This window comes from Natator depressus, chromosome 23 (assembly GCF_965152275.1).
Source record: "Natator depressus isolate rNatDep1 chromosome 23, rNatDep2.hap1, whole genome shotgun sequence".
NCBI lineage: Eukaryota > Metazoa > Chordata > Testudines > Cheloniidae > Natator > Natator depressus.
In genome coordinates, this window is record NC_134256.1 from 13,199,805 (window position 1) to 13,225,354 (window position 25,550).

The following is a 25,550-nucleotide window of genomic DNA, read 5'->3' on the forward strand; positions in this document are numbered from 1 at the left end:
GGTCATCTAGTCCAACCTCCTGCTCAAAGCAGGACCAATCCCCAACTAAATCACCCCAGCCAGGGCTTGTCAAGCCTGACCTTAAAAACCTCGAAGGGAGGAGATTCCACCACCTCCCTAGGTAACCCATTCCAGTGCTTCACCACCCTCCGAGTGAAAAAGTTTTTCCTAATATCCAACCTAAGCCCCCCACAGTGCAACTTGAGACCATTACTCCTTGTTCTGTCATCTGCTACTTCTGAGAACAGTCTAGATCCATTCTCTTTGGAACCCGCTTTCAGGTAGTTGAAAGCAGCTATCAAATCCCCCCTCATTCTTCTCTTCTGCAGACAAAACAATCCCAGTTCCCTCAGCCTCTCCTCATAAGTCATGTGCTCCAGCCCCCTAATCATTTTTGTTGCCCTCCGCTGGACTCTTTCCAATGTTTCCACATCCTTCTTGTAGTGTGGGGCCCAAAACTGGACACAGTACTCCAGATGAGGCCTCACCAATGTCGAATAGAGGGGAACAATCACGTCCCTTGATCTGCTGGCAATGCCCCTACTTATACATCCCAAAATGCCATTGGCCTTCTTGGCAACAAGGGCACACCGTTGACTCATATCCAGCTTCTCGCCCACTGTAACCCCAGGTCCTTTTCTGCAGAACTGCTGCCGAGCCATTCGGTCCCTAGTCTGTAGCGGTGCATGGGATTCTTCCATCCTAAGTGCAGGAATCTGCACTTGTCCTTGTTGAACCTCATCAGATTTCTTTTGGCCCAATCCTCTAATTTGTCTAGGTCCCTCTGTATCCTATCCCTACCCTCCAGCGTATCTACCTCTCCTCCCAGTTTAGTGTCATCTGCAAACTTGCTGAGGGTGCAATCCATACCATCCTCCAGATCATCAATGAATTAATGTCACCCTTCTCCAGCCCTAAAAGGGTTAAAGGCCAGCCCTTGGAGAGGGCTGGGGCTGAGAGCCAATAAGAAAAAGCTAGGAGGCAGCCAATCAGGGCCAGGCTGGGCCCTATAAAAGAGCTGCAGGGCCAGAAGGAAAAGAGTCTCTCTCCAGCTGTGGAGGGAGAAGGACTTAGCTGCTTGGGAATAAGGTGCATTGGACAGAGCAGTGGTGGGAAGGGCAAGAGGAGCTGGGGAGCCTGGGAATAGGTAGAGGCAGCTGGTCCAACCCCCTTGACAATGATGAGTGGCCACTTACAGAGTGCAGTCTGCCCCTTGAGACCGGGGGCTAGATGATGACTGGCAGTAGCCACTGAAGCAAGATGGGTGTAGAGGGGTGGGGGTTCCCTTGGGAGGGGAGACCCAGAGTGTGGGGGTACTGCTGGGGGCAGAACCCCAAGGTAAAGGGGCACCAGGGTCTGGGAGGGACATTAGGGCCTGAGGCAGGTGAGCCACCAGCCATCAGGAGGTGTGCCGAGTGCTGGGAAAGAGCTAATGCCCAGGACAAACAGCAGGAGGTGCTGCGTCGGTGAGTCTGCAATCTGCTACACTAATGAACAACAGACAAGGTCCCTGTGATGCAGCAGGGAGGGGGGAGTGTTGACCTGGGAATGTGGCAGGGGAGTTTCATTGGGGATGGGATACCTGAGAGCCTGTAACCTGAGCCGGGAGGGGAGGGGGAGGGGGAGGTGGAGGTAACACCTCTGCCCCAGAAACTGGACAAAGGCTGCAGGAGAGAGCCTGCTGGAGGGATTTTGTTTTCAGTTTTGGGCTGGGTGTGGAATGCAGGGAACCCCAAGGCTGGGGTCTAAGCTCCCTGCCCCCCAGAAGGACTTGACTGAGGGGTCCTGGTTGTACCCACAAGCTCTGTTTTAGACTGTGTTCCTATTGTCCAATAAACCTTCTGTTTTGCTGGCTGGCTGAGAGTCACAGTGATTCCCAGGAAGAGGGGTGCAGGGCCTGGACTCCCCCACACTCCGTGACAGTCCCAGATCAGCCTTTAAACAAATTGCCCCTGGGGGCAGCACCGCCAGCTGATGTAATTGTCGGGAATGAGGGGATGGAGTGTCATACCCGAACATGTGTCATGGAGAGAGGCCTGCCCTCCTGTAGTCTGTCACCCAGCCTCAGACCTCCTATTTCTGTGCCAGACAATCCTTCTGTGGTGCTGTTTTGCAAAAGTGGGTAACTCTAGAGTTAGTGGTTGGCAGGAGCTTAGCTGGGGAAGGGTCCATGGGGCTGTATGGCCCTGGATTTACTGTCCATCCCTAGAGCCGTGGAGTCAGGTCCTGTCTCGGCTCCTAGTGGAACAATGTGAATGGTGAGGCCCATCAGAATGTACCTCACAGAGCCCAGATAGAGCATAGTAGTTTTTGGAGATTGTTCATTCCAGGGGCAAGACTGCGGCGTTAAGGGCTGGGATAGCAGGGAAGCGGTGGGTGGGGACTGAGAGATGCCAACAGAGCTGGGGCTGGGGGAGGAAGCCTAGGGCGGGGATGGCCGGGGGCTGCAGGCAGGGGTGGCGTTGGTCCATGGGGACCTTCTACACAGCTCAGTTCCAGGGCCCCTACCAGTGACCTGGCAAGTGTGATGTGTGCAAGGTCACGCTGTGCAGAGGACACCATTCAGAGCCCTGGGTAGCACTGAGCAAAATGGAGCAGCTGACGCCTGGTGGACCAGCTGTGGCTTTCAGGGGGCCCCTCGCTGCCTCGGGGTTCCCTGGAACTGTACGGCTTGCAGGAACCTAACACCACCACTAGCTGCACACTGGGATTGAGGGTCATTGCAGAGCTGTGGGACTGGAGAGGCCAGGGCTGAGACAGTAGGGGATTGCAGGTCAAGATTGAGTGGCACCAGCAGAGCTTTGTGTATGGGAGTCCACGGCTGGATAGCAGGGGGCGGCAGGTCCAGATTGAGGGACCCTGGCAGAGTGGTGGCAGGGAGCTGTGGGTGGGCACGGGGGACCAGCAGAGCAAGTCAGAATTGAGAGAGATGCATAGAATTTCAGGGAGGAAGTTTTCCCAGCCCCTGCTTAAGTCCTGCTATTCCATGTGCACTAAATTAATGCTCTGTCATTAAGAATGATACTGAAATATGAGCTGCAAACACTGCAGTGTTAGAATATTTCCATGACAGGGGGAGATAATCATGAAGGTAATCTATGATTCTAAGGTGACTGAAGTCCGTACAGTGTGTGTGGTGATTTTCCTGTCACGTTAGAACGTGAAAGCACAGACATGTTTACTAGGGACTATCCAAGTACCTGATTCCAGTTCCTTGTTCTTCTTCTCCTTAGATGCTAAAATGGGGAAGAGAAAAGAGTTAGACACACAAATGCTGTGTGATGCTGTGTGCCCCATAATGACTGGGGTTAGTGTCAGCCACATTCCCAGCCCCAGTGCAGGAGCCAGCAGCTTTGATAGGAGCAGGGCTGGCAGTTAGTGATACGCACCAACGTGCAGGAGGCCTGGGATCCGCAAAGCGTCTAACTATGATGGAAGACGTGGGTCTGGATCCCGATACAGCTCTGACATTCTCAACCCTTCTGTCTAAGGAGAATTCCTTTTCTGTGTTACAAGTAGTCCTCTGGAGCATCAAAGCTACGTACTCCAGGTATAACTAGGGGATGGACGTGCAGATGATTGGGGCTCACATCTGGGATCTGGCCTTGCCAACAAAGCATGGAAACATGAGCCATGTTCTGGAAAATGGCCCAGAAGAGCCTGCACTCCAGCACTCATCTACAGAGAGTGGCTGGCCCCCTTCTCTCGCATCAGAACAGTGTGATTGGCATTGGATTGTCAAAGGCCAGGTGACACCTGTCTGTCTAACCAGACATGAGAGCAGGTGACCCTGTGTCTGCAGCAGAGAGCTCACAGTGCTGCCGTGGGACTGGGGTGACTCTGATTTTGGCCCAAACTCTTCCCTGAGCCCTGCTCTGTGGTGTTGGTGCCTCTGGATCTGCTCAGCACCGTGTGTGGCTGGGAGCCTCTGCCCAGGGGCTCTCTAAAGGAAGGTGGATAAACTTACCAAGCATCTCATGCAGCTCCTGGCATTCTGGGGAGAGAAGAAAAGGAGACCATCGTGGGTTCAGTGTGGGTTCTTCCAAGAACAGTGACATGAGACTGATCCAAACTTTGGGTACATCTACACTGCAGCTGGGAGTGAGCTTCCCTGCTTGGGCAGCAGACACGTGTTCGCTCTGCTTGAGAGAATGAGCTAAAAGCAGGGGGGTAGCTGGGGGTAACATATGCAGCCGCTTGGGCCAGCTGCTCAAATACAAACTCACTTGGACCCCCAGGTACGTACTTGGACGGCCACCCTGAGCCGCTGCCCCGGTACCCCACCCACACTGCTGTTGTCAGTGCACTAGTTCAAGCAGAGCTAGCGTTTGTCGGCTACCCGAGCTGGGAAGCTCCCTGCCAGCTGCAGTGTAGACGTACCCAATGAGCCAAGGGTCTCCGAACTGACAGCACATGTCAGACAAAACTGTTGGTAATGAAGGAAAAAAAAGGTCTCAGATCAGCCCCTAAACGGAGCCCACAAATTGCCCTGGGTGGACAGCACCCCCAGCTGATGGCACAGCCGGGAATGAGGGAAGGGAGCATCACACCAGAACATGTATCAGGTGGAGAGAGGCCTGCACTGCTGCTGCCTGTCACCCGGCCTCAGACCCCCTATTTCTGTGCCAGGCAATCCCTTTGGGGTGCTGATTTGCAGAAGTGTGTAACTCTAGGGTCAGTGGTTGGCAGGCGCTTAGCTGGGGAAGGGTCCGTGGGGCTGTGTGGCTCTGGATTAATGTCCACCCCTCGAGCCGCGGGGTCAGGTCCTGTCTCGGCTCTCATGAGAACACTGTGGGTCGTGGCTCAGAATGTGCCTCACTGAGCACGTACAGAGTGTAGTAGGGCTCGGAGTCTGTGTTCATTTGAGGCCCGGGCCTAGAGTAGGAGCCGGGGGGTGCGGTGGGAGAGAACAGGACTGGGGAGTTCAGGGCTGGCATAGCAGGGAGGTAGTGGGGGGGGGGGGGAAATGAGGGACACCAGCGATACTGTGGGGAGCACAGGGGGACTGCGGCTGGGGAGTGAGGGGCACCAGCAGAGCTGCATGCAGGGAGCTCAGATATTTTGCAGGTCAGAACTGAGATCTATCCACAGACCTGCATGGCGGAAGTTTGCCCAGCCCCTGACTCAGGGCTTGTCTAACCAGCCCTGTAGTTCAGCGTACGGGGCTGTGATTTGCAGAATGCACCAAAGTGCTGCACTGTAACTGCCCACTAAGCGGTACCTAGTTCGGCCTGAGGGGGTGTAGCGGCCCCACGTGGATGCTGCTGGTGCACACTAAATGGTACCTAGATCACACTGACATAGTCCTCTTCAAATACAACTACATTAATATAAACTAGGAAGCTTTCAGTTCACACCCACAGCATCCACATGGGGTTGTTACAGCTCAGCACTTTAGTGTGTCCTGCTATTCACACCCCTGTAATCTGAACCACTGGGCAGTGTAGACCTAGCCTGAGTCCTGCCATTCCATATGCATTAAATTCACTCTCTGTTGTTAAGGACAATAGTGAAATAGTGAGCTGCAAATAGTGAAATGGTGAGCTGCAAAGTCTGCCATGTTGCCTTATTTCTAGGGCAGGGGGAGATGGTCATGAAGGAGACTCAAGTACATAAATTGTAGGAGGATTTTTCTCTCTCATTACAGTGTGAAAGCACAGACACTCATTTACTACAGGATTAGACAAGTACCTGATTCATAAGCCTTGCTCTGCACTTCTGAAATAGGGGGGAGGAGAAAAGAGTTAGACACAGAGACAGGGGCTGTGTGATGCTGTGTGCCCCAGAACAACTGGGGTTAGTTGCAGACACCCCACAGTCACACTCCCAGCCCCAATGCAGGAACGAGTAGCTTTGATAGGATCTGGGTTAGTGGTTAATGATACGGACCAACACACAGGAACCCTGGGATTTACAAAGTATCTAACCTTGGCAGAAGACTTGGGTCTGGATCCCGATACAGCTCCGAGATTCTCAACCCTTCCGTCTAAGGGGAATTCCTTTTCTGTTACACTTACAGCCCTTTGGGGCATCAAAGCTACACGCTCCAGGTGTAACTAGGGGATGGACATGCAGATGATTGGGGCTCACATCTGGGATCTGGCCTTGGCAACAAAGCATGGAAACATGAGCCTGAGTCTGGTCTCTTGCTCATCTCCACATTCTCAGAAATGTCCCAGAAGAGACTGCACTGCAGCAGTCATCTATAAAAAGCGGCTGCCCCCCTTCTCCTGCATCAAAACAATGTGATTGACATTAGATTGTCCAAGGCCAGGTGACACCTGTCTGTCTCTCCAGACATGAGAGCAGAGAGCTCACAGTGCTGCTGCGGGACTGGGGTGACTCAGATTTTGGCCCAAACTCTTCACTCAGCCCAGCCCTGCAGTGTCACTACTTCTATATCTGCTCAGCGCCACGTGTGGCTGGGAGCCTCTGCCCAGGGGCTCTAATGGGGGTGGATGTTCTTACCAAGCTTCTCACGCAGCGCCTGAGATTCTGCAGGAAGAAGAAAAGGAGACCATCATGGGTTCAGTGTCGTCGTCCTAAGCAGAGTGACGTGGGGTTGTTCCAAACTCTGGGTACATCTACACCGCAGCTGGGAGTGAGCGTCCCAGTCTGGCAGGCAGAGACATATTAGCTCTGCTTGAGCCCGGGCGCTAAAAGCAGCAGGGCAGCCATGGGCAGCACGTGCAGCAGCTTGGGCTAGCTGCTCAAGTACAAACCTGCCCAGACCCTCTGGGTACGTACTCGGGCAGCTTCCCTGAGCTGCTGCCCTTGCTACTCCCAGCCACACTGCTATTGTCAGTGCATTGACTCAAGCAGAGCTCGCTCCCAGCTGCAGTGTAGACATACCCACTGAGCCAAGGGTCTCAGATCTGACAGGACACGTCAGACAAAACTGTTGTTAATGAACAACAAACATGGTCCCAGAGCAACCCATAAACAGAGCCCATAAATTGCCCTGGGGGCAGCAACTCCAGCTGCAGGAAAGGAGGGGAGGGAGCATCACACCCGAAGATGTATCACATAGAGAGAGGCCTGTGCTGCTGCATCCTGTCACCCAGCCTTAGACCTCATATTTCTCTGCCATACCCAATCCCTTTGTGGTGCTGATTTGCAAAAGTGGGTAACTCTAAGGTCAGTAGTTGGCAGGAGCTTAGTTGGGGAAGCGCTCCGTGAGGCTCTGTGGCTCTGGATTTACCGTCCATCCCTAGAGACATGGGGTCAGGCCCTTTCCCGGCTCTTGTGAGAATAATTGAGTGGGGGGTCCTCACAAAGCCCATACAGAGCGTATTAGAGTTTGGTGTCTCTGTTCATTCAAGTCCCAAGCCTAGACTAGGAGGGAGGAAAACAGGACAGGACTGAGGAGCTGTGGGCTGAGATAACAGGGAAGCTGTGGGTGGGGACTGAGGGATGCCAACAGAGCTAGGGCTGGAGGAGGAACCCCAGGGCTGGGACAGCAGAGGGCTGCAGGCAGTGGTGGTGTTTGTCCCATGGGGACCCCGCACACAGCTCATTTCCAGGTCCCCTACCAGTGACCTGGCATGTACAGTGTGTGTAAGGGTGGGCAGGGAAGGAACAGGACTGGACAGGACTGTGGAGCTCAGGTCTGGATAGCAGGGAGGCAGTGGGTGGGGATTGAGGGGCAGTGACAGAGCCGTGTGCAAATGGGGAGCCCAGCACTGGCATAGCAGGGATTTTGCAGGTCAGAACTGAGATCTAGCCACACACCTGCATGGAGGAAGTTTGCCCAGCCCGACTCAGGGCTTATCTAACCAGCCCTGTAGTTCAGCGTACGGGGCTGTGATTTGCAGAATGCACCAAAGTGCTGCACTGTAACTGCCCACTAAGCGGTACCTAGTTCAGCCTGAGGGGGTGTAGCGGCCCCACGTGGATGCTGCTGGTGCACACTAAATGGTACCTAGATCACACTGACGTAGTCCTCTTCACATATGACAATATAAATATAAACTAGGAAGCTTTCAGTTCACACGCACAGCATCCACACGGGCTTGTTACAGCTCAGCACTTTGGTGTGTCCTGCTATTCACACCCCTGTAATCTGAACCACTGGGCAGTGTAGACCTAGCCTGAGTCCTGCCATTCCATATGCATTAAATTCACTCTCTGTTGTTAAGGACAATAGTGAAATGTGAGCTGCAAACACTGTCATGTTTGCTTATTTCCAGGGCAGGGGGAGATGATCATGAAGGTGACTGAAGTCTGTACAAGCACGTGGGGTGATTTTTCTATCCCATTATAGTGTGAAAAGAGAGACACACGTTTACTAGGGTTTAGCCAAGTACCTGCATCCAAGGTCTTCTTCTCAATATCTGAAATGGGGAAAAGAAAAGAGTCAGACCCAGAGACACACACTGTGTGGTGCTGTACCCTCCCTTATCACTGGGGTTAGTCACAGACATCCCACAACCACACTCCCAGCCCCAGTGCAGGAGCCAGGTAGTTTGACAGGAGCAGGGCTGGTGGTTAGTGATATGCACCCAGATGCAGGACACCTGGGGAGTTTTTCACTCTTGAGCCCTTGTCTACATACACGCATGAACCAGTTTAACTAATTAAGTTACAAAACACTCCTTGAGTTAAACTGGTGCAGGGCTGTGTGTAGAGCAGGCCTTGGGCTGGTGGAGCAGGGCCAGTAGAACCATGGGGCAGGGTCAGTTACTCCACAGCGACCCCTCTGGCTAATTACAGAACAGCACTGATTGCTAGGGGAGTCCCAGCCAGCCCTCCCCAGCTGGTGGAATGGTGGCTGCAAGGGAGCATGGCAGAGGGCAAAGGAGATGAAAGAGGGGGATCCTCAGGAATCTTCTGGGTTGTGATTGATGGGAGAATAGCAGTCACCGTGCTGGCATGTCGTACCCATTCTCTGCACCTTTCATCTGTATTTCCCTGCAAGTGAGTGCAGTGCCCAGCAGAATGGGTCAGCACCACTCAGCACCATCACAATGCAAACCAATATTGTTCTTAAATATTGAAAAGTTCACAGTGGAATAAATTAGACGTGTGCAGTTACGTACCAGTACTGTTGTGTCTATTAGCACAGCTCAAGAGAGTGAATGTCACAGATTCACAGAGTTTCAGGCCAGAAGGGACCTTTAGATCATCTACTCTGACCTGCTGTGTAACACAGGCCAGAGAATCTCACCCATTTCCCCCTGCACTGAGTCCAATAAGTTGGGTTTTGATACAGCATCTTCCAGAAAGGTGCCCAGTCTGGAGCTGAAGCCATCAAGAGATGACGAATTCACGACTGCCCTGGGGAGCTTGTGCCAGTTGTTAAACACCCTCCCTGTGTTCTGTGCATTCGACAATCACAGGGATGGAATCATCTCACATAGTGTCATTGACCTTGCTTTGTTTTTTCCTTTTAGGAGAAAGAGCCACCGAGCAATTGCCCAGGATTGCAGAATCTGACCCATAATTGTCACTGCAAGCCCATCTCACTGCTGAAGCCGCATGCAGGGAATCTCACAAGCACTGACCCTTGGGTTTCTGCTAGCCTGTTATCATCTGAGTGTGTGAGAACATGGGGGAGGTGAGGAATCACTAGGCAGAGACCTCCTGGCTCCATCCCTTTCATTGCACCGAGCCCACAGATAACACCAAGCATCATAGAGCTCAGACATCTCAACAGACAGAGCAAGAGATACAGCAGGAGACCTACCAAGATTTAACAGAGCCTCTTCTTTAGAGGGTTTCTTCTGAGAGGCCTTTCGCTTTGCTGTGAGACAGAGAATCAGACATTGCAGTGAGACACGGAAGGAAGGGGAAACACTGAGCAAAACGCTAATACAGGTGGGACTTGGGACCCCAGTGTGTTTGTTAGTTTGGTTTATTTCCTCAAACCAACACAAGGTAAATATCTGAACAATAAGACACTCCCATGCCCCAGCCCAGTGCCATCTAGTGCCATTTCTAAAATATGCAAATAACACATTCCCATTACCTGTGTATCCAAGATATGCACAAGCTCCAGCAGCAATGAGAACCAGAGTGAACAATACCCAGAATGCAGCCAGCCAGGGAGAAACCTGGGGGAAGATGTCACCTGGCAAACAGAGAGCACAGTGTGTGAGGAGTATGGTCCCATCCTGGAGCTGGAGAACGGGGTTAGCCACTTGGTTTGACAGCTGAGTCCTGGCCCAGGGACCCTAGAAAATCATGGGAATGAAGGGAACGTCCCCTCTATACTCAAATCACATCCACATATGAAGCCATTGAAACCAGAGAAGCCAACACAGCATCAGTTCCAAGAACCAGGACTCTGTTCTGCCCAAGTCCCTCCCGCTGCTACAAGCCAACAGCCAGAGACTCCGTGCCCAGCCCTGCCTGCACCAGCTGGCTGTTTGGATGGTCACTGTCACACAGCTGCCAGTTCTCAGTCACCACGTTCAGTCCAGATAAGTTCAGCAGAGAACAATTGTTTTCCTAGCTGGCCCCTGGGTGTTATTAGTTCATGGATTCATAGATGTCAAGGCCAGAAGGGGCCACTATGACCATCTAGTCAGACCTCCTGTATAGCCTGGGTCTCCCTCCGTGATTCCTGCATGCAGCCCTGAACTTCTGTTCCAGCCAGAGCGGATCTTATAGAAAGAGACGCCCAGTTTGGGTTGAGAGATACCAAGTGATGGAGAATCCATCAAGTCCCTAGGTCAGTTGTTTCAATGGTTAATTCCCCTCACTGTTAAAAACTGCACCTTATTTCCAGTCTGAATTTATCTAGCTTCAACTTCCAGCCATCAGATCTTGTTCTGCCTTTGTTTGTGCGATTAGAGACCTACCTACTGTCAGATATCTCCTCCCTGTGTAGGTACTTACAGACTGTGATCAAGTCACCTTTTATCCTTCCTTTGGATAAGCTACATAACTTGAGCTCCCTACGTTTCATAGAATCATAGAATATCAGGGTTGGAAGGGACCTCAGGAGGTCATCTAGTCCAACCCCCTGCTCAAAGCAGGACCAATCCCCAACTAAATCATCCTAGCCAGGGGTTTGTCAAGCCTGACCTTAAAAACTTCTAAGGAAGGAGATTCCACCACCTCCCTAGGTAACGCATTCCAGTGCTTCACCACCCTCCTAGTGAAAAAGTTTTTCCTAATATCCAACCTAAACCTCCCCCACTGCAACTTGAGACCATTACTCCTTGTTCTGTCATCAGCTACCACTGAGAACAGTCTAGATCCATCCTCTTTGGAACCTCCTTTCAGGTAGTTGAAAGCAGCTATCAAATCCCCCCTCATTCTTCTCTTCCACAGACTAAATAATCCCAGTTCCCTCAGCCTCTCCTCATAAGTCATGTGTTCCAGTCCCCTAATCATTTTTGTTGCCCTCTGCTGGACTCTTTCCAATTTTTCCACATCTTCTTGTAGTGTGGGGCCCAAAACTGGACACAGTACTCCAGATGAGGCCTCACCAATGTCGAATAGAGGGGAACGATCACATCTCTCGATCTGCTGGCAATGCCCCTACATATACATCCCAAAATGCCATTGGCCTTCTTGGCAACAAGGGCACACTGTTGACTCATATCCAGCTTCTCGTCCACTGTAACCCCTAGGTTTCTGACTGTAAGGCAGGTTTCCAGACCTCTAATTGTTCCTGTAGCTATTTTATGAGCACTTTCCAATATGTCAACATCCCGTTTGAATGTGTGGACACGGGAACTGGACACAGAATACTGTAGTGGTCTAACACCTTATACAGCAGAAATGTCATCTCCTTTCTGCTGCTAGATAGCCTCATTTACACATTCAAGCAGAGATGCCGACTTTCTAAGTTCCCGGTGGGTGGGTGGGGTGCTCGACCCCACTCTGCCCTAGGCCCCGCCTCCACTCCATTCCTTCCCCTAAGCCCCCACCCCTGCCCTGCCCCATCCCACCTCTTCCTGCCCCGCTCTGCCCCCTCCCCCTGCCTCTTCCTGCCACTGCTCTTCCTCCTCCACCCCAAGTGCCTCCTGCATGCCGCTGAACAGCTGATCACTGGTGGGCAGGAGGCGCTGGGGGGTAGGGGAGGGATCTGTTCCATGGGGATGCCGATGGGTGCTGAGCACCCCCTATTTTTTTCCCTGGGTGCTTCAGCCCCAGAGCACCCACAGAGTCAGCGCCTATTCATTAAAGGGTTGCATCTTATCTGCAGCATTGCTCTGGGAGCTCGTGTTCAAGTCCTTTCCAGAGTCACTGCTTTCCAGGATATAGTCTTCCATCCTGTAACTGTGACCTACACTCTTTGTTTGTAGAGGTGTGATCTTGCAGTTGGCCATGTTGAAATTCATGTGTGACAAAGTGGGAATATTTATAATATTTTTATGAAGGCTATGTGTGCCTTGGTTTTCCCTACATGCTGTATTGTTACTTACTGGGGGGAAATGTCTGCTCTCTGGGCCAGCTGAAACACAGGTGTGAATGGTGTGTAGCTGTCTGGGGCCCTAGGTGTGATATCAGTGGAGCATCTGAGAAGACAATGTCAAATCCAGTCATCAGGACTTTGATACTGAGTAATCAATGACCATGGATGACCCACATCTTGTCAGGAAGCCAAGCAGTGTTTGCCCTGCTGAGGAACAAAGGACTGGGTTGTGTGAGGTGGAAGCTAAGTGTGGGCTGCAGGAAGCAGCCGGGGCACACCTGAACTGAGACAGAGAGGTCAGAGGTCCAGCTCATTGATGAAGCTATTGAATAGCATTGGCCCAGAACAGATCCCAGTGGGACCCCACTAGAAACATCCCCACTGGAGGATGATTCCCCATTACAATTACTTTCAGAGTTATCAGTTAGCCAGTTTTTAATCCATATAGTGTGGACTACATTGATTTTGTACAGTGTTAATTTTTCATCAGAGTTTCATGCAGGAGAAAATCAAACCCTTTCAGAGTCTGAGACCCAGTCTACAATACAGAGTTAGGTTGGTTTAATTGATTCACTCAGAGCTGTGAAAAATTTCATCTCCTCTTTAATGTATTTAAGCCAACCTAACCCCAGTGTAGACACCACTAGGTCAATGGAAGTATTCTTCCATCATTCTAGCTACCGCCTCCCAGAGAGGTGAATTTACTATCTCACAGGAGAACCCCTTCTGTCCTTACAGTAAGTGTTTAAACCACAGCATTACAGCTGTAGCGTTTCTAGTGTAGACACACCCCTGAGTCTATTACGTCAGCCCAGTTACCTTCATCAACCAATTGCGTCATCTCCTCCAAGAACGAAATCAAGTTCATTTCACAAGACTCAGCCCAGCTCCTGACAGGCAATTTGTCCAGATCACAGAAACCTCCATCACTAATGGCCCCACAAATCACGTGAGAAGGATATTTCTTGTCTCAGTACCAGAAACAGGTCCTAGCTGAGTGAAACTCCCAAGTGACCCAGCTGCCCTCCGCTCCTGTGGTGACCCATTCTGCATGGGGGACTCACCTGAGAGGTGAATGGCCGATTGTCGCTCGGTCTGCAGCAGGCCATTCCGCACTATGCAGCTGATGTCTCCATTGTCTTCCCCTTCCGTGACAGTGACGTGACTCACAACACTATACAGGTTCTCCCTGTCCTGAGTCATGTTGGTCACAATCTCCATCGCCAGGTTCTGCTAGTTCTTTCCAACCCATTGGAGTTCAGGTTTGGGGAACCAGCCTGTGGATCTACAGGCCAGCCCGATCCCCTGACTCCGGGGGCCCAGCACGTCAATGAACACTGGAGCCACAGCTGCAGGGAGAGACAGAGAGTATGTGTATCAGGAAATCGTGTCTTTGGTGGCACCATTCTGGTGATTCCCCAGCTACCTCTGGATATACGGGGCTGTGACTGGAAAGCTCCATTCCCATATGTGCAACGCCTCCCTGGGATCCCTCATCCTGACAGTTGAGGAAATTAAATAATACCGTCTTGTATTTCCATAGAGCACTGTGCACTGCAGGCTCACTGAGGAATGTGCAGGGTGAAACTGCTACACAGAGATCACTGAACTTGCTGCTGAAATGCAGCCACTTCTGGGGTGAAGTCAAACATCTGTCAAGATCTTCAGCACAGAGCAGGAGGTGACAGTTGGTGACCCTGCCTACATCACTGCTCCCACACCTCCTGTGCCACCCTCCTCAATACTGTCCCCTCTGGAGTCGTTCTTCCACACTGGTAACAGTGCCCCAGACCATACCACCACCCATGCTTGGATTTCTCTCTCCCAGTGCTGCACACAACCACCCTCCCCTCATTGAAATCTCTCCCTAAAAGCACATATCTCCTGCGGAGCCTTTGGACTAGGAGCTACCGAAGATGGGAGATGATTTAAAACAACCTCAATGATCTGCATTATCACAGGTGGGCCCCTCAGCTGGGGCTTGATGTTTCTGAACTGTATTGTCTGGGGCTAGGTTACTCAGTGAGCTAAATGGGCAGAGACCATCCCTTCCACTGCCCTTGTGCACCACTGAATGCAGGATCAGTGCCCAGGGAATAACAAACAATATCCCAGCCCTTGGACACTGCAGGGGGAGTTTCAGGGAGGCCAAATATAATTATCACCTGAGCTGGGATTTGGGCAGAACATGGGGTTAAAGGTCCCACTCCCTCAAACAGCATGGCCATGAGCATGAGAGCTGAGGGCTGTAGCTTTACCTCTCATTGAAAAGAGGTTGTTTAATGCAGCACTGACCCTGCAAGCACCCCAGTGGGGTCAGCGCTGAGTGCAAGGGGAGAGCGCCCCCTACTGAGTCCTGCAGACCACTCTCTGCAGCACAGGACCCTATGACCGGGCTGGGCTCAGTGTCGGGGTTTCCCCAGGGGTACAGGAGGCTCTGGCTGCCCAGGCACAGCACTTCCTAGTGCTGCATCTCACCTGCGATCCTGAGCTCAGTGGTGGCTTCCTGGCTCCATTCTGGGTTCTTCACAAAGCAATGATAAGTCCCAGCATCTGCCTCTTGGAGTCGTTTCAGCTTCAGGGAGACGTTCCCGCGGCTGAACTCCTGCAGGAACAGCTCCGTCCGGTTCTGGTAACCCTCCCCTGGCAGGTCCTGGGAACCCTCATCCACATACTCATGAACTGGGATAAATCCTGTTCCAATTTTCCTCCACAGCACGTCCATGCTGGGCAGCCGGGCTGGGGGTGAGAGCTGGCAGGGTAACACCACATCCTGGCCGATTACCCCCACCACAGGGCTTGGGGAGCCAGCCAGGGAGAACTTCTCTGGAACAGACAAACCCAGGAGCAGATTCAGTGTGAGCAAAGAGGAGAGGGCATCTGTCATGGGGTATACCTGCCCCGCAATGGGCAGGAAGAGGTTAATGACATACTGCTGGGCATGCTCCAACTTGAACCACAGTATAAAAGGCAGCAGCACAGCTCAGTCTGCCATGACTGAGGAGGAGAGAGGATGTGTGTTGCAAGCTCCCACCCAGGAGCTGTTGGAGTCCCGGGGCACAGAGGCCACCGAGACCCAGGCTAACACCTGGCTGACTGTAGATGCCCATGAGAGGAAGGAGTCATTGGGAACTTCACCTGACGACTACCCCAGAGGACCCATGGATTACAGAGCAAGAAGACCAGATAGGAAGTAGCCCAAGGAAACCAGACATTGATCTGGTTGTGGAGCTAGGAACAGAGTCAGCATGTTTCGGAGAGATTCCCGCTGATTCAGTGGCGGATACACTTGGTGTTGCTAGGGCCCTGACTAGGACCTGGTGGAGTAGGGGTCCGGGTCCCCCTACCCCAGCTGAAAATCCACCCCTGGGTGGCAGCCTAACTCCTGCCTGGCTGCTAGGCCATACTGCCCTACTCAGAAGGGTAGTCCTATTGACTTTGGCCCCTAGGCCATGCTGCCCTGCACTTTTCACAGCACACTTAGCACCCCAAAGCCACCCTGCCTTCAGAGCTAGGCGCCTGCCATCAGCCGCCACTCTCCAGCTGCCCAGCTTGAGCCCTGACACCTCTTTCATTACAAATTAAGCACTGCCCCCATTGACCCTAGTTCCATCTGCTTCCCCGGGCTCCCCACCAACTACCCCATCACCCATGGGCACTGCTGCCTCCCTCTCATTGTCCTGAAGTCCCTTCTGCAGCCTCATACCCCAGGCCTGCCCTGCTCCTTGCCTCTTGATCATGGCGCTTGTCAAGGTTCCTTCCCCACTCTGAACTCTAGGGTACAGATGTGGGGACCTGCATGAAAACCTCCTAAGCTTACTTTTACCAGCTTAGGTTAAAACTTCCCCAAGGTACAAACTATTTTACCCTTTGCCCTTGGACTTCCACTGCCACCACCAAATGTTTATCTGGGTTACTGGGAAAGCGTTGTTTGGAAACGTCTTTCCCCCCCAAATCCTCCCAACCCTTGCACCCCACTTCCTGGGGAAGGTTTGGTAAAAATCCTCACCAATTTGCATAGGTGACCACAGACCCAAACCCTTGGATCTTAGAACAATGAAAAAGCATTCAGTTCTTGAAAAGAAACATTTTAATAGAAGAAACAGTAAAAAAAAGGATCACCTCTGTAAGATCAGGATGGTAAATACCTTACAGGGTAATTAGATTCAAAACATAGAGAATCCCTCTAGGCAAAACCTTAGGTTACAAAAAGACACACAGACAGGAATATTCATTCTATTCAGCACAACTTATTTTCTCAGCCATTTAAAGAAATCATAATCTAACACATATCTAGCTAGATTACTTACTAAGTTCTAAGACTCCATTCCTGTTCTGTCCCCGGCAAAAACATCACACAGACAGACACAGACCCTTTGTTTTTCTCCCTCCTCCCAGCTTTTGAAAGTATCTTGTCTCCTCATTGGTCATTTTGGTCAGGTGCCAGCAAGTTTATCCTAGCTTCTTAACCCTTTACAGGTGAACGGATTTTTTCCTCTGGCCAGGAGGGATTTTAAAGGTGTTTACCCTTCCCTTTATATTTATGACAGCGCTCCTCCCACCACAGCACTGTGGGTGGTTGCCCACATCGCCCACCATAAGGCCCTGGTTAAATCCACAATATAGAAGTCAAATACTCCTATGCACCAGAGCACCCCAACAATCACTGAGATGTAAAGTTTTAATGTTGCCTTGTAAACACCATACACCATATTTCACTCTCATTCCCTTCTAAATATTACTACAGTGCAGGCAGAGCTGAATTAAGTAGATGTGGTTTCCTTTCAAATCACAAAACATATTCACACTGTGTTAACATCTCCCACTACTGTAGCTCTGTAAGCAGCTATTGGTCAATGTCATCGTTGGCAAGATCGCTGTGTGGTGTTTGAGTAGGCTGAGATTGTTTGTGGCAGAAGGCAAAAGAGTTAAAGACACAAATGGATATCAGGAAGTTTTACAAAAAATCAGTGCAAGAAAGTGCCCCTGAATGTGGTACAAAGATGTTTGCAGCCAAAAAATCTGAACCCGAATTGTTGAATGGGTCAGTCACAAACTAATTGCCTTGCAAGACTGATTAGCTTCCTTTGACTCTTTCAATTTAAGCAACATCTCAAGTGTCTCATGCTGAAAATGTGCAATGATTCAAGAATGAAAACATACTTCAGTCAGTCCAGTGTTACCGTACAGGAGTTCTGGAGTAATGTGTATCTGTTTGAGGACACCTACAAGCCCCTCGCTAAAGTGGCTTTGCTTTTCTTGTCCCTGTTTTCTACTACTGTGCTGTGTGAGAGGGCACTCAGTGTACTGCATTGTCTGAAGAACAAGTACCAAAGCTGCCTCACTGATGCTAAGCTGGAAGCTTCCTTCTAATTTCACAGGAGACCCAAGATCCTGCAGACTTTCCATTCAAGAAGCTCCTGAACTTTTGCAAGTAGTCTGATGCACATAGTGAATGTGTTAAAACCCAGAACTTTAATTTCATTATCACATTGTATTACTAAAGTACAATATAATAGGATTATGTTTGTTATTACTATTATCATTATTACTGGATTAGACTGATTTTTCTGTCTGTTTCTGAAAGAAAAAGTTTGGACATATTTGCAGATATGTTTTTTCATTATTATTTGGACTTGTCATAAATATAAAGGGAAGGGTAAACCCCTTTAAAATCCCTCCTGGCCAGAGGAAAAATCCTCTTACCTGTAAAGGGTTAAGAAGCTAAAGGTCTCCCACAGTATTCTTGTCAGCAAGTTAAAGAAGTATGGGCTGGATGAATGTACTATAAGGTGGGTAGAAAGTTGGCTAGATTGTCGGGCTCAACGGATAGTGATCAATGGCTCCATGTCTAGTTGGCAGCCGGTGTCAAGTGGAGTGCCCCAGGGGTCGGTCCTGGGGCCGGTTTTGTTCAATATCTTCATAAATGATCTGGAGGATGGTGTGGATTGCACTCTCAGCAAATTTGCGGATGATACTAAACTAGGAGGAGTGGTAGATACGCTGGAGGGCAGAGATAGGATACAGAGGGACCTAGACAAATTGGAGGATTGGGCCAAAAGAAACCTGATGGAGGTTCAATAAGGATAAGTGCAGGGTCCTGCACTTAGGACGGAAGAACCCAATGCACAGCTACAGACTAGGCACCGAATGGCTAGGCAGCAGTTCTGCGGAAAAGGACCTAGGGGTTACAGTGGACGAGAAGCTGGATATGAGTCAGCAGTGTGCCCTTGTTGCCAAGAAGACCAATGGCATTTTGGGATGTATAAGTAGGGGCATAGCGAGCAGATCGAGGGACGTGATCGTTCCCCTCTATTCGACATTGGTGAGGCCTCATCTGGAGTACTGTGTTCAGTTTTGGGCCCCACACTACAAGAAGGATGTGGATAAATTGGAGAGAGTCCAACAAAGGGCAACAAAAATGATTAGGGGTCTGGAACACATGACACATGAGGAGAGGCTGAGGGAACTGGGATTGTTTAGTCTGCAGAAGAGAAGAATGAGGGGGGATTTGATAGCTGCTTTCAACTACCTGAGAGGTGGTTCCAGAGAGGATGGTTCTAGACTATTCTCAGTGGTAGAAGAGGACAGGACAAGGAGTAATGGTCTCAAGCTGCAGTGGGGGAGGTTTAGGTTGGATATTAGGAAAAACTTTTTCACCAGGAGGGTGGTGAAACACTGGAATGCGTTACCTAGGGAGGTGGTAGAATCTCCTTCCTTAGAAGTTTTTAAGGTCAGGCTTGACAAAGCCTTGGCTGGGATGATTTGATTGGGGATTGGTCCTGCTTTGAGCAGGGGGTTGGACTAGATGACCTCCTGAGGTCCCTTCCAACCCTGATATTCTATGATTCTATGATTCTAACCTCCCTGGCACCTGACCAAAATGACCAATGAGGAGACAAGATACTTTCAAAAGCTGGGAGGAGGGAGAAAAACAAAGGGTCTGTGTGTGTCTGTCTGTGTGATGCTTTTGCCGGAGACAGAACAGGAATGGAGTCTTAGAACTTAGTAAGTAATCTAGCTAGGTATGTGTTAGATTATGATTTCTTTAAATGGCTGAGAAAATAGCTGTGCTGAATAGAATGAATATTCCTGTCTGTGTGTCTTTTTTGTAACTTAAGGTTTTGCCTAGAGGGATTCTCTATGTTTTGAATCTAATTACCCTGTAAGGTATCTACCATCCTGATTTTACAGAGGTGACTCCTTTTTACTTCTATTAAAAGTCTTCTTGTAAGAAAACTGAATGCTTTTTCATTGTTCTAAGATCCAAGGGTTTGGGTCTGTGGTCACCTATGCAAATTGGTGAGAATTTTTACCAAACCTTCCCCAGGAAGTGGGGTGCAAGGGTTGGGAGGATTTTGGGGGGAAAGACATGTCCAAACTACTTTTTTTCAGGAACCCAGATAAAGTTTGGTGGTGGCAGTGGAAGTCCAGGGGCAAAGGGTAAAATTAATTTGTACCTTGGGGAAGTTTTAACCTAAGCTGGTAAAAGTAAGCTTAGGAGGTTTTCATGCAGGTCCCCACATCTGTACCCTAGAGTTCAGAGTGGGGAAGGAACCTTGACAGGACTTCTATTATGTCAAAGCATTTTTAAATTTACTTCAGAATTGTTGTACAGACAACCACTTTTTACCGAAAAAGCAAAACAAACAACAAAAACGACAAGAACATGCAAAGGACCTTATTTGTGTAACCCTTCTGCCTGTCAGAGTTGGCAGCAACAAGGGCCGGGTTCAGTATCTAGGGGTTTCATTCCAATAACACAATGCAAAACCGGCTCGAGCCCCCACCCAGTGACCTGGGACAAATATATACCACCCCCCGCTGGGCGCCTCCAAGAGGCAATACTTCCCCTCTCGCAAATACAGAATCTGAGTGTAGCAAAAAGCCTTTTAATAACAGAGAGAAACAATGTGGCATTATGTTGGGGAAACACCACCAACAGGATTCATAACACAACCCATGAGCAAAAAACCCACCCCAAGCAAATTGGGGCGTGTCCTTTCCCTTTGGTTCTTGAGTCCATCAACCCAAAATCACCCAAAGTCCCAAAAGTCCAACGACCCAAAAGTCTCTGTCCCTGGTCAGGGCAGCCCCAGAGTTCGAAAGTTTATCTGCAGAGTTTTACCTCCCAACCTGGGTGGAGATGGGGGGGGGGGGTTAAGGGGCACCTTACATGGTCCAAAACTGATGGCCCCACCTGTCCCTGGGGCTCCGCTCTGCCAGCCGCCCCCATGAGCTGCTCTAGGCATCCAACAAACTGCTCTGCTCCACAAGCTGCTCTGCTCACCATCCCACAAACTGCTCCACCATATATCTTCAGGCTCCCCCACTACTTAACACAACACTCAGTGATTTCAGCTCTTAGTAAGTTCAGCTCTTTTGTGATTTCAGCTTGTAGTAGGGGAGCCTCAGTGCTGGTATACTATTAGCCCAAAGTGAATTCAGCTCAGCAGCCTGTAACTAGACTCCTAATAGAATCAAAATTAGCTCTGATATTCCACAGTGAAGAGAGGAGGAAGTACAGTTAACATGTAAGGCCCTCACTAGGGAGCCCATGCCACCAAGTATTAATACCCATCCCCAACCTCTCTCAAGTCACAGAGTTTTGGAACCCATGTCCCTTGCCTAGCGAGTGCTACTAAGTTGATGGCGAGTCCCTCCATCATAACAAAAGGCCAAGTACAGTTCCACTGTCCCTGATTCCCATAATCAGGGTAATAACAATTTATTCTTCCTGCCCCAATAACAGAGACACTGGGGATCCCACAGCAGCCAAAGTGACCATTTGGGCAGCTATGGCCTCATTCTAGGCGGGGTGGGTGTGCCTATGCAAATGAGATCGGCCCCTGAAGTTCTTTTCCACAACTTGCCACACCTCACCACCAGATGTCAGGGTGGAGTTCATCCTGACTCTGCTTACATCTGTGTTTCTATTCTGTTAGGTCCAGTAAAGAATAGAGATAACTGTGCATTATTTTTATTACTGAGTCTGAAAAAAAAAAAAAACCCAAACCCTACATAAATAAATTAAAATCGGTGGATGTATATCTGTGCACATTACTTTATTAACTTTAGGAAAAATAAATAATTTTAGGAAAAAGTGTCAGTGTGGCTACCAGCAAGAGTTGGTGGCCACACTTTGAGGCCACCAAAAATTTTTTTGTGAGAACCCCTGTCCGAGAACATTTCATCCAAATCCTCCTGGGAAGCGGGGGGAGGGGAGAGATGGGTTCAGCAACACCAGCTGGCGACACTTGCTGAGGCCCTGGAGTTGATGGAGGATTGCTTGGCTGCTGAAGGGTCAGAGCTGTGACATCATAAACTGGAAAGCTCAGGCACCTAAGAGAGATGGACCAAATGGGGCCCCTGCCAAGCTGAAGCAGGAGGCCTGCAACACCTGCCCAGATCACCGGCCTTCATCCCAAACCCCAACCAGAAGCAGCCGGCCAGCCAGTCCCCAACCTGGAGGAAAGAAGACTCACTGAGAGGACCCACCCCAACAAAAGCAGACCCACCAGCTGGAGGGGGCTGAGACCGCTGTTACGAATGTGGGCAAGAGGGACGCTTCCAATGGGTATGCCCATAAATGGATTGTAACTATGGCCAGGTTTGGGTGACAGGTTCCCTGGCCCACAAGAGGAGCCTGGAGAAACTCTGAGTCCCCGTACGGGTGAATGGAACTTCTGTGACAGCCCTAGTCGACTTGGGGTGTAGCCAGACCCATATCTGAGCAGGCCTGATTGAAACCCCCAAACCAGTGGGAACAGAGATCCACCTGGAGTGAATCCACGGGGATGTACAGCCATACCTGACTTCCTGGGTATGGCTGGAGACCTCCAGACTTGACGAGGTCTGCCAGGTCAGCCTGGACTCCAGCCCCCAAGTTGTCATACCCCATGATCCTAGGGTGCGACTGGCTGTGGTTCTGCAAAATCTTACAGGAATGTGGCAGCCAATCCTGGGCAGGGCACCTGGGAAGGGAGAAGACCCTTCAGTGGGTGGCATGAAGATTCTTTTGGCCAGGCATACATCATGAGGTAAAGGACTACTGCACCTCCTGCTCTGAGTGTTAATGAGCTGGGCCAAAGGCGATACCAAAGGTACCGCAATCCCACTCCCCATGGTCAGGGTACCCTTTCAGCACACTGGCATGGACCTAGTGTGACCGCTGGAAAAAAGTGGCACAGGATATCATTACATCCTCGTGGTTGTTGACTACATGACTTGGTATCCTGAGGCTGTCCCCTTACGTGCAACCAGGGCACCCAACAATCCCCACAGAACTCATGAAGATCTTTGGAGGATGGGAACACCGCAGGAAATACTGACAGACGGGGGCACCAATGTGGCATCATGGTTAATGGCTGAATTATGCTGCCTATTGAACATTCGGGCCCTCAAGACTTTGATGTACCACCCCCAGACGGATGGGCTGGTGGAGAAGTTCAACGGAACCCAGAAGGTGATGCTATGCAAATTTGTGGAGGACAAGCCATGACACTGGGAGACATTATCACCAGCCCTGTTGTTCACAGTGCGGGAGGTCCCACAAGCATCCACAGGCTTCTCCAACTTTGAGCTCCCCTACAGGACGCAGCCCAGGGACATCCTCGACCTCCTGCGGGAGAACTGGGAGGAACAAGAAACCTGGGTCATGGGGTCAACCCAATGTATTACAACAGCACAAACAGCTCCAAATACTGGGGACCTTCACCCAAGAGAACCTACTACCAGCACAACATTCACAAGAGTGACAGTACAACAGAGGACGTTGAACCTGGACATTGAACTTTGAACCTGGAGACCAGATCTTACTCTTGTTACCCTTTGCTGAATCCAAACCAGGCAAGGTCCCTTTGAGGTGATGTGGTAGGTAGGGCCGGTGGATTACGAGATCTGGTTACCCGGACAGCAAAAAGTAGTACACACGTACCATGTAAGTCTCCTGAAAGCCAGGGAAGACCTACTGATTGTCCCTTACACTCTGGAAATGGAACTGAGGTCTCTAGCTGAGGCCAGTGTGCAGGAAGAATAACAAATATGGCAGGCGACCAGCTTGGCTTACCAGAGAAATCTTTAGTGAGCTTAAACACAAAAAGGAAACTTACAAGAAGTGGAAACTTGGACAGATAACTAGGGAGGAGTATAAAAATATTGCTTGAGCATGCAGGGGTGTAATCAGGAAGGCCAAAGCACAATTGGAGTTGCAGCTAGCGAGGGATGTGAAGGGCAACAGGAAGGGTTTCTACAGGTATGTTAGTGACAAGAAGAAGATCAGGGAAAGTGTAGGACCCTTTCTGAATGGGGAAGGCAACCTGGGGACAGATGATGTGGAAAAAGCTGAAGTACTCAATGCTTTTTTTGCTTCTGTCTTCACAGACAAGGTAAGTTCCCAGACTGCTGCCCTAGGCAGTACAGTATGGGGAGGAGATGAGCAGCCCTCAGTGGGGAAAGAACAGGTTAAGGACTATTTAGAAAAACTGGACATGCACAAGTCCATTGGTCCAGATCTAATGCAGCCGAAGGTGCTGAGGGAGTTGGCTGATGGGATTGCAGAGCCATTGGCCATTATCTTTGAAAACTCATGGTGATTGCGGGCGGTCCCAGACAATTGGAAAAAGGCTAATATAGTGCCCATCTTTTTAAAAGGGAAGGAGGAGAATCCAGGGAACTACAGACTGGTCAGCCTCACCTCAGTCCCTGGAAATATCATGGAGCAGGTCCTCAAGGAATCCATTTTGAAGCACTTGGAGGAGACGAAGGTGATCAGGAACAGTCAACATGGATTCACCAAGGGCAAGTCATTCCTGACCAACCTGATTGCCTTCTATGATGAGTTAACTGGCTCTGTGGATATGGAGAAAGGAGTGGACGTAATATATCTTGACTTTAGCAAAGCTTTTGATACGGTCTCCCACAGTATTCTTGCCAGCAAGTTAAAAAAGTATGGATTGGATGAATGAATTATAAGGTGGATAGAAAGCTGGATAGATCATCGAGGTCAATGGGCAGCGATCAATGACTCGATATCTAGTTGGCAGCCAGTATCAAGTGGAGCACCTCAGTGGTTGGTCCTGGAGCCGATTTTGTTCAACATCTTCATTAATGACCTGGATGATGGGAAGAATTGCACCCTCATCAAGTTTGCAGATGATAGTAAACTGCGGGGAGAGGTAGATATGCTGGAGGGTAGGGATAGGGTCCAGAGGGACCTAGACAAATTGGTGGCTTGGGCCAAAATAAATCTGATGAGGTTCAACAAGGACAAGTGCAGAATTCTGCACTTAGGAAGGAAGAATCCCATGCACTGCTACAGGCTGGGGACCAATTGGCTAAGCAGCAGTTCTGCAGAAAAGGACCTGGGGATTACAGTGGATGAGAAGCTGGATATGAGTCAACAGTGTGCCCTTGTTGCTAAGAAGGCTAATGGCATATTGGGCTGCATTAGTAGGAGCATTGCCAGCAGATTGAGGGAAGTGATTATTCCCCTCTATTTGGCACAGGAGAGGCCACATCTGGAGTATTGCGTCCAGTTTTGGGCCCCCCACTACAGAAAGGATGTGGACGAACTGGAGAGAGTCCAGCAGAGGGCAACAAAAATGATTAGGGGGCTGGGGCACATGACTTACATGGAGAGGCTGAAGTAACTGGGCTTATTTAGTCTGCAGAAGAGAAGAGTGAGGGGGATTTGATAGCAGCCTTCAACTACCTGAAAGGGGGTTCCAAAGAGGATGAAGCTAGACAGTTCCCAGTGGTGGCAGATGACAGAAAAAGGAGCAGTGGTCTCAAGTTGCAGTGGGGGAGGTCTAGGTTGGATATTAGGAAAAACTATTTTACTAGGAGGGTGGTGAAGCACTGGAATGGGTTACCTAGGGAGGTGAAGGAATTTCCTTCCTTAGAGGTTTTTAAGGCCCAGCTTGACAAAGCCCCAGCTGGGATGATTTAGTTGGGGATTGGTCCTGCTTTGAGCAGGGGGTTGGACTAGATGACCTCCTGAGGTCCCTTCCAACCCTAATATTCTATGATTCTATGACCTCTGGATACCTCTGGAGGCCTGTGACAACTGACCAAGAGCTCAGCCCCGAGCAGCAGGAACAATTGTGACATCTAGGGAAGATCTTCCCAGAAGGCTTGTCGGCCCACCTGGGGTGGACGAATGCAATGAGCCACCACATTGCCA

At 50.2% G+C, this 25,550-nt stretch overlaps 1 protein-coding gene across 1 annotated transcript in view; it reads right to left on the reverse strand.

Annotated features, from left to right (window-relative positions):
• LOC141976818 (butyrophilin subfamily 3 member A1-like) overlaps positions 1-25,550 on the reverse strand; it is a 72,496-nt gene that overhangs the window by 19,648 nt on the left and 27,298 nt on the right. Inside the window, 9 exon segments of the mRNA XM_074937981.1 lie at positions 3,201-3,236; positions 3,968-3,994; positions 5,692-5,718; positions 6,469-6,495; positions 8,307-8,333; positions 9,686-9,742; positions 9,968-10,069; positions 13,432-13,716; positions 14,846-15,193. Coding sequence (XP_074794082.1) covers positions 3,201-3,236; positions 3,968-3,994; positions 5,692-5,718; positions 6,469-6,495; positions 8,307-8,333; positions 9,686-9,742; positions 9,968-10,069; positions 13,432-13,716; positions 14,846-15,193 — 936 coding nt within the window.